This window comes from Aulostomus chinensis, chromosome 2 (genome assembly GCF_037954235.1).
Source record: "Aulostomus chinensis isolate RoL2024-O1b breed Wild chromosome 2, RoL_Achi_v1.0, whole genome shotgun sequence".
Classification (NCBI taxonomy): Eukaryota; Metazoa; Chordata; class Actinopteri; order Syngnathiformes; family Aulostomidae; genus Aulostomus; species Aulostomus chinensis.
In genome coordinates this window covers 1,330,421-1,339,877 of record NC_141321.1, presented here as the reverse complement: position 1 = coordinate 1,339,877, position 9,457 = coordinate 1,330,421, and the positions used below count along the sequence as shown (strand labels likewise).

The window sequence follows — 9,457 nt, the reverse complement described above, 5'->3', positions numbered from 1 at the left end:
AAGGTCTCGCTGCCCCAGGCAGTTATAAGCTACCATGATGTGTGGTGTCAGGATGCAAGCAGTCATGACATTAACATTCTACTATAAAGGCAGGGGATTTTTTTGTTTTGTTTTTTACTTGCATGTGAAGTTTCATTCAAAACAACAGAGCAACTGACATTGACACTGACATTCTGATCCCAGACCAGTGCATACATATTTCTGTTCACTGTAAACTAGCTCAACCGAATAAAGTATAAATGAACAATTGAGGCAATCAATGCAGGAATTTATGAGTACAACCATCAACTCCATTCAACATTTGGCAATGTCATACAATTTTAAAGCAAAGCAGCCAAGTAACAATTATGTACAAGTAATTATCAAAATATTGCTTTGTCTGTAAAATAAAAATATTCTCAGTTGATGAGCTGATTGTTTTGGAGAACGTCCTGTAAATTGAAGAGCGTAGGAAATAAAGAGTTGGTCAACGGCTGAGTCTTAGCTACTCAGGTGGCTCTGCTGGACCTCCAGCTCCTCTGCGCTCACCATGGCAGGGTTGATGGCAGCATAGCGGGTCCCATGGAACTGACGCAAATGAATCTGCCAATGTAGAACCATGGACAACAGTGTGATATGAGAAAAAAAACTGCATACAAAGACACTAACAGGATTCAGTTCACCCATCAGATGTTTCTGACTGGTCCTCCTAGAATCTAAAAGGGGTTTTCACTCCTGTCTCGTCAGTTTTGGTTGAATCGCCCGAGTCCCCCTGGTGCTTCGTAATGAGACAGCAGCAATTGCACTTAGATGTGGGCCAAGCAAGCGGACCGAGATCTCCTGAAGAGGTGGACTTGGTACATTTCCAAGTGGACCACAGTGCGGTTCGTTTGACGTGTGATAGGAAACGGACCAAGTATAGGAAGCGAACTGGAAACTATTCGACTGACACACAGGTGATGATGAGCGAGGAGAGAGAGGAAGAGGAGGGCGGCTTTTTCTTTGTTTGAACTCGCGCTCTTAACTCAAATAAAAGGTGATTAAATGCTGTACTGTACAAAACTAGAGTGTTGACATGATGCCACAGGTCATTTTTATAGAGACACTGAAGCTGAAGGTGTGGATACAGTTGCAGGAGTTTGAAGAATTGAGGGTGAGAAATATGACAAAAAAGTTAAAAGCTCTGAAATAAGCACTGAAGTATTACCCTACGATTGATTGAAGAGGACAAATTCAGACTGTCAAACATATGAAATCATTAAAGATGTGGAATCCTGGCAGTGTCGCTGTTCTGACCGCTTGACAATTGTTTATAATGTTTGGTGACAGAATGAAAGCAAACTGGACAAATTAAAAATGCTAATTTGGTGGACCTTCTCCCCTGAACTATGGAGTCCACCAAGCCAGAAGTGTGAAAAAGTAATCTGGATTTTGACAATTTAAAGGGTGTATTTATCAAATTGACACCTCATCCCATGAAAAGACCTGAACCAAGTACCATCGGGAGGTTTTCAAATAGGGCTGAGTAGCAGCAAGGACGTGATACCAATTTATCCCAATAAATGGCAATGTAGTATTGATATTAGGCGCGAGAGTACCCATCTGAAATAAATATTACAATATATTTCTGTATGCATATTGCACAGCCATAGAAAACATGCATCTGTTTATTTTTAGTGGCAGATTTTTTTCATGCATAATATGAACATCACACTTGGAAAGTAAAGATGCTTGGGGAGAGGGTGAACCTCACCTGGATGTAAAGGTTGACCTCTGCACTGCGGCACAGGTAGGGGAAGTTTCCTCCTGTCTTCAGGTGAGCTCGTCTGGCATGAGGATACAGTTTATACATCTCCTCCTTAGCTTCCAGTGAGAGGGCGCTCTGATCAAACACCTAAGGAGAATGAACACATGAACACAGAGGTGAGCTGAGCTGAGCTTATGAATGGATGATTTCAGGTGTTGTCAAAATCAGGACTTACATCTATGATGGTGACAGCAACATCCTTTAGTTTGTGAGGCTCCACGTATGAGTTCTGACAGTTGAGAGTTAGCCGGGACGCTAGCTCACTTTGGTTCAGGCTCTCCAACTAAAGTTCACACGACATAAGGAAGACCAGGTTACAACAGTGGCGGTGACTTGGTTATCTAACTGAGGGGAGTTCACCTGCCTTTAGAGATTGCTAATGGTGATCAGTTTGTCAGTTTCTCTACGGAACAGCTGAGAGACCTCTGGAACTCAAGCTAAGTATCCAAGGACCAAAACTACAACTGCATTTCTACATTGACTAAGAGAAAAGGAGAAAAACCTAATTTTCCAAACTATCTGGACCCTTCTCCTAAAATTGATGCAAGAGCGGATCCGTGAATTTTTGGTTATTCCAGAAACTTACAGCCATTTCCAGATTATGATTCCAGGCTAAATTGAGACACATCAAGCAGCAAGTCAACATGAAAAGGAAATGAAACAACACATTTGTAGTGACAAGAACGTTGGTTAGAGTGACGAGGCTGTGGATAACAGTCTTTATGTGGAAATATCAGGTTGAGGTTTGCTGGTGGTTCCAATGGCCCTGTAATGATGACACATGAGTTGTTGTCAGAGATTTGAGCTCCTGCTAGCAGCGACAGCTACGCCAACTAGCAATTTGCTGAATATAAAGTCTTTGCACTCGCCAGCAGCTGTGACAATCTAGAGGAAACTTTCCACAGTCAACTGCTTCACGGAAGGTTGGCAAATTGTGAGTCATCTAGCTAAAAAGACCGCAAATCAAATATCTAAACACCTACAATCTCAAAAAAAAGATGCTTGACAGAAACATAAACAGTAGTATACCACAACAACAGTAGTAGTATTCCACATCTCTTTCCACAGCAGCATACTTGTGGACCCCCATCCTTAACGGATTCAAGGAAACAAAGGATTGTGTGAATGACACCAATTTAAATAAATATTGCAGTGACCAAACTTCTGTGAATAATGTAAAATGAAAGCTGAACATGGTTCATAAACCTAACCCTTAGAATCTGTTACTATTCTGTGCAGTGTCAATCACGTTACATCTTGACAATCAATTGCAATGTTGCTCCAATAGAAACCACATGTCTAAATGCATGCAAGTGCAAAGCACAGAGATTTTTTTTCTTTTTAAAAACATCTTGCAATTGTAAAGTACTTAATAGGTGTTCCAAAGGTCTTTGGAAAAAGAATCCTGATTCGTCCATCAATTGCTGATTAACAATCTGATTGCCAAGCTGACCTAGCCTAGTTGTGCCATTCTTATGGTGTCGTAAAAGTTCACATTTTGGCAGATGTACACCAAAGTATTATTTGAGAAGTTTCATCCATGAAGGGTGACTTTATCTTCAAATTCAGCTCTTACTGATAGTGGCAATATTGATGAAGAGCTGAAATTGCTTTGGTTTAGGAAACACTTCTTGGTTAGCTGTAAAATTGTAACATCACATAACGTTGACAATTCCAACTTGGCAACAAAAAATGTTTTTCAATGTTGATTTTGCAACATACAAACACAAACGTCCTCTTACCCTATCGACCATGAAGTCAATTGCATCAGCCATTTTAGGGTCTACGGGTCCTTTAGCAAAGTTCCCCAGAACAATCTTCTTCAACATGAAAGCTGGCATCAGCCAAAAACTGAAAAGGAAACATGATTTGTTATCATCACATGTTGTTAGGATGTTTTTTATGATCCGCTATGATGTTTCTATTTTTTCTTTTAGTCATATTTGAACTGTGCATGAACTTTGTAGATATAAGAATTCCCATATATGGTACCTATGGTTCGGATGGGAACCCCTGGCCTGTTATGTCTTGAAGGATAAACAAACGGGGCCCCAAAATCGTATTTCGATGTACGGGGTGAGTTGCAATGTCCAGCATATGTTGCCAGAGATATAAGAGAGACACAAACTTGTACTCCTTTTCTTTACAGCCAAACGCAAGCATGGTGTAAAACGTGACGTCATATGAATAAATACCTCATGAAAACAGAACTCTCGTCCATCTCGTCTTATCTGAACAACCAACACCAGAAGTCATAATTTCACATGTAAAAGAAAAGACCTGCCCATGTGACATAAAATACCTGTTTGCTGTCCAGGTCTGATTAAAAATGGAGGTGTCGCTGAAGGAGTTACACAGTATCAGTGAGTGTACTCTGGGGCACTTGTGGGTGCTTTCGGCAAACTTCTGGGCCAAGAACCCACCCAAGGATGCACCAAACAGATGAACCTTGGGCAGGAGAGAGACCATCATCATAACACAAACTAAGAATCAGTAATAAGTGTGACAGGAAGGTGGCTGAGAAACAATTTGCAAACTCACTTTATCCAACTGCAGGTGGTCCAGCAGCTTCCTGAATCCATTACAGAACTCCATGAGGTCCCAGTACACTGGATACTGTAGCTGAGAGCAAAATTGACCATCAGCATTTATTCTATCAAAAGTCCTATCTATGTGGTACACTTTACACAATACACACGACACTCCATCACACCGGACCTTTGGCACCAACTGTCTCAGCTGCCTAGTCTTGACATCAGTCTTGACCAAACACAAGTTAAGTTTTCCCAGGAGTAGTGATTTGAGCAAAGTAATTACAAGGTCTAAAATGTCTTTATTTTGTGGTAAAAGCACTAAATTTTGTTGCTATGTTTTTAGATTTATTAACAACAAACTTGGACGTCACAACATAGCCTGGTGGCAGTGGCAGCCATTTTTCAAAATAGCTGCCACTGCCACCAGTGTATTGCCATTTGCCCCAGTTGCTCAGATTGTCCTCTCCCTTTGGACTCACATGCAATAATGAACACAATTTAGGTTATACTAGCCCTGAGAGTCAAATCAAATGCTTAAAATTTGATGGAATCTTTCGAAGTAATTGTCTACAATAAAAGACTTGTAGCTCCCTGTGCACAACAGTGCTTCATCGAGGTGCCAGTTAGTACAGAATAAAGGCTGATTTACAAAGGGAACATTGTTTAAATATGACTGGGCCTCGTCACCACAGCATCCAAACCTCATGCCTCCTTTCTAGCACTCACCGATATGACTCCGTAGCCCCAGCCGGTCAGAGCCAGCACAGTGTTGACCAAACTGTGGCAAAATATTTCAACCACCATTTTTTTTCATGATTAAAATGAGACGAAGACGAGCTAAAAATAGATCTGTGATGTAACATCTGTGACCAAATGTATGCTGTGAGTAATAGTTTCTGTCTATCAGCACGTCACATGATCAGACATTGTAATAATAGAGCAGCAAACATAGCCACATTGGCCAGGGGTCCTGATTATTGAAGTGCACATGAGCAAGAGAGCAGCAGTGCTCCACATTCCTCATCACGTGCCACTGTCATTCCAATTCTAGTTCCGGGGTCCAAATCAGTTTGGCTGAATTACAAAGGGAACATTGTTTAAATATGACTGGGCCTCGTCACCACAGCATCCAAACCTCATGCCTCCTTTCTAGCACTCACCGATATGACTCTGTAGCCCCAGCCGGTCAGAGCCAGCACCTGTTGGAAGAACACCTCTGCGGTCCCACTGACAGGGGGGAGGAAAATGATGGGACACCTGATGCTCTTTGGGCCTGCATCATACAAGGACCACACTTTGCTGTCGTCATCATCCACAATAATCTGATTGGGACAAAAATCAAAACAAGTGGATGTGTTTGGATGTTTAATGCCTTTACCAATACTGGCTGTATCTGCAAATGTGTAAAACGATCCCACTCCTATCATGTTGCTTGCTATAAATGTTTGGTAAAAGAGCCTTGCTCAAGGCACCCCAGTGGGTGGGGCCAGGCTCCTTCTCCATTTCCCCTCCCTGGGTTATTCTGGCAACCCTCCAATCACAGTCTCACTTCTCTAACCTTCAGGCAGCCACCACTGCTCACTGAAATTCTCCAAAACAGCAACTATGACAGTGGTGGACAGCAGGGGCGGATCTACAGATGGGAAAGGGGGTGCAAGTGCCACCCTACAGTAAAGTCTTGCCCCCTCAGCCAGGTGACACCAGGTGAGTGATACACTGCAATCAAGTGTCAAGAATGCAGATCTTTCATGGCATATCATTATCTTTGTACCCTACTTCATGCATATTAAAATTTGTTTTATTGGCATAGGATACAGATATAATTGGTTCTAGGGAAAATCTGCAGCAGGTTGGGAATGGTGTCATAACTTAACTGGGAAAACTAAAACAGTTGTTTAACCACAATAAATTGTCACTAAAAGCTCTCAGCCGCTCTCCAAGACCAAAGGCATTATTTTAAAGCAACCTGGACCCCTCTTCTTCTCAGAGCCCTACATTTACTGCCTGTGAGCCCATACCCTCAACCTGACAAGTGATGTCTTAAAAGCATGAATGTTTTTATTATTGTTACTTTAATTATTTTCGTATTTTGTTTCTTTTTCAATTGCTTATTCTTTTTTTTTTATTCTACATGAGGTTTTGCCCCAAACATTTTACTCATCCACACACTCAAGAAACAGTAGTCCTCACCATACAGTTTGAGCAGTTGATTGATACTCCCTACTCCTGTCTCATTTGTTTTACTACTTGTTCTGCTTGCCTTTTTTGCTGTTGTACCATTATTGTGCTTTTTGTTGTTGTCTTTATTGCTGGTTGTTTAGTTTCTTGTTATATTATTCATAGTGCACTTTACTCCAATATATGTCTTGTTAAATGTTTGCAAATAAAAAAAGAATTAAAAAATGTTGAGTGAATCTGTAAAGAGGACTCGATGTGAATTTAAAGTACAAGAATGGATCAACTAAAACCTGTATTTTTCAAGAGGGATGGAGATGAGGAAGGTCGACATTTTTTTGCCAATACTAACTATTGTGTCACAGGGATGGCTGATGGTATGGTGGGGGTCCTGTTTGTCGGAAGATGAGGCAATTATAAAGACCATTCATCCATTCATGTCCCAGCACAAACGCAAAGACGGAGAGCGCATCTCAGAAGCCGTTAGCGAGCGAGAGGGATCCAAGTCTCGACTTCATACTCTTGCTCCTCATCGAAGAACATTTATTTGCAGAGTTTGAGGTGACACTGCAAACTACTGGTCATTCTTAAGTTCACCGTGAATACAAAATAATAATAAAAATAATAACAATCCTATTGTAATACATGACAAACTAAAAGTAAAATGGCGAAGTACCGTTACTTACTCTTTTCAGAGGCACTGTGCTTCTGAACCAGTTGTAGTCGGGAGAAACTTTAATCTCCTCCATCTGTGGACACATAAGCACAAAACAACCAGTTCAACTCCGCACTTCCCTCACGGACAGCAAAGTTAGAGCCTCCACTGCCCGGAGTGTTAGCGACATTGCTAGCAGCAGCACTGCGCGACCATTTCAGCAAAGTTTGACGTCACGTTAAAAACCAAAACGCCACAAATATATATTTATCATGTACGGTAACTGATGAGGGTACTGGCACCGTTTCGATATGGACGTGAGTTACCGCGTCGGTCGAATTTTATCCATGTCTAGCCAGGATTTTCCCCGGTAGCCTGGTCATATGACTGCCGTTTTGATAACTTCCGCAAACCTCTGAGGTTGCCCCGCCCACCGATGAGGCAGCCATGGGAAACCCGACATATTCCAAATAATGGGATAAAGATTACGTTACCAAAGGATTAAATGTCAAAATTCTGATGTAAAAAATAAATGTAAGATTTTTTTTTTAATTATGAGACAATAAATTTAAATTGTCAGACAAAAAAGTGCGCATGAGCTCCAGTTGCACTGACCCATAACTTTGACTTTGATATGCATGTATGGGTCAATCAAATATAATTACAAAGTCTTCTAAACGTCTAGCATCTTAACATTTTAGTTATGTTACTTTGACTTTGTCATGTAATTTAAAAGTTGAATTCACATGTACACCACTAGAGGCGCCCATAAAACAAAAAGTGGAAATACACTGGACAAAGAAGCTGGCCTGTAAATGTAAATTAGAAGTACTGCTAACATATTGACAACTGTATTTAAACTGTTGTTCATTAAAATGCGCTGACCCTCCAAATAAAGACCATCTATCTGTCCTCATCCCCTTTTAGAAACTGAAGTAAACCTGTATTCTTTCTTATGGCCAAGAGGGGGCAGCATGGAAGGGTGTGTGTGTGTGTGTGTGGGGGGGGGGGGGGTGTCCTCGTCTCCTCTTTCTAATCTAAGCGTATTATTTCGATGCCATCAGGTCAGTATCTACGAGCATGTGCATAGCTAAGCCTCCTCCCTGTTTGAGTTGGAGTGAAGGAAGATGAGAGCAAAACAAAACACTCAATAGGCTGAGCGAGTTTATTCGCTGTTTCTTTATAATGTGCAGCACTTTTGTAATATACCTGACTGTAAATTCCTGTAAATTTTGCGACATTTGCACCTACATATCTTGTATTCCCTGTATATATTTAGCACCTTGTATATAATCACGTTGTTCTTCTTTTTCCTTGTGTTTTTTTTCTAAGTTTATTTATTTATTTATTTTTAGGATAAGGTTTTATTGTTACAACTGACTCAGGATCACGCACAAGAATTCCAATGTACTTGTTTAAAATTGTTTTTAACCTGTACAAATGGCAATAAACTCTAAACTAAACTAAACTGATAATATACTGGTATTCACTAAAATATCTGATTCCTGCTTTCAAGCTAAACTGAATTCATGGATTGTAACAAATATGTACTGCAACATAGTTTGGACAATTAGAGATTTATTAATTGACAGATCAATCATTATCTTCTCATCTCTCTCTCTCTCTCTCTCTCTCTCTCTCTCTCTCACACACACACATACACACACACACACACACACACACACACAAGGTAACCCCACAATTTAAAAGAAATACTTCACCAACAAACCTGCCTGTGAGTTTGTTTAGGTGAACCTCAAATGAAACTAAGTAAAAGCTAAAATCATGTTTGAAGAACTTATTCGTTTTAGATCCCATTGCTCCATTGAGGTTTTTGCTATTTTCAATTTGCATGAGGTGGACACGAGGTGGACCCTGTTTTACATATTCCGGTCCTGTAGGTGGCGGTCTGCTGCTCCTGATATTGCAAAACAAACAAACCAACGAAACAAAAAACAAGAAGATGAAATTCCAGCAGCAGAAGCAGCAGCAGAAGCAGAAGCATAACAGCAATAATACAATCAGCTAAGGAAACTATTCCAAAAGTGTCAGGGGGTAAAAGGGAAAAGAGAATGCCGTGGTGGAATAAAGAATGTAAACAGGCCATAAGAATGAGGAATAGGGCGTTTAAGGCATTAAATAAAAACCATACAATGGATTCATTGATACAATACTAAAGGTCACAGGCAGTGGTGAGGAAGACAGTCAGAACAGCAAAGAGGGAGTGTTGGAGGAAGTATTGCAGTGGGATAGGACAGGAGGTGCAGGTGGCAGACATGTGGGGAATGATTCAAAAGATGAGTGGAA

At 40.7% G+C, this 9,457-nt stretch overlaps 1 protein-coding gene across 1 annotated transcript; it reads right to left on the bottom strand.

The window, feature by feature from the left end:
* Positions 1–247: 247 nt before the first annotated feature.
* spg21 (SPG21 abhydrolase domain containing, maspardin) lies at positions 248–7,577 on the bottom strand. Its single transcript, XM_086222321.1, has 9 exons — positions 7,453–7,577; positions 7,182–7,244; positions 5,481–5,642; positions 4,328–4,408; positions 4,089–4,234; positions 3,529–3,637; positions 1,962–2,069; positions 1,733–1,873; positions 248–582 (listed from the first exon to the last, which is right to left on the bottom strand). The coding sequence occupies exons 2-9, from the start codon at positions 7,242–7,244 to the stop codon at positions 481–483; spliced, it is 912 nt and encodes a 303-aa protein (XP_086078447.1). The 5' UTR covers positions 7,453–7,577; the 3' UTR covers positions 248–480.
* Positions 7,578–9,457: the final 1,880 nt, after the last annotated feature.

What these genes read in the sequence shown, in the direction of transcription:
- spg21 (XM_086222321.1), bottom strand. Translation starts at nt 7,244, where the DNA reads ATGGAGGAGATTAAAGTTTCTCCCGACTACAACTGGTTCAGAAGCACA. An exon ending in CAGACCTGGACAGCAAACAG is followed by an intron (nt 3,638 to 4,088) that starts GTATTTTATGTC and finishes TTTCCTTTTCAG; the next exon opens with TTTTTGGCTGATGCCAGCTT. An exon ending in AGGTCAACCTTTACATCCAG is followed by an intron (nt 583 to 1,732) that starts GTGAGGTTCACC and finishes CTACATTGGCAG; the next exon opens with ATTCATTTGCGTCAGTTCCA.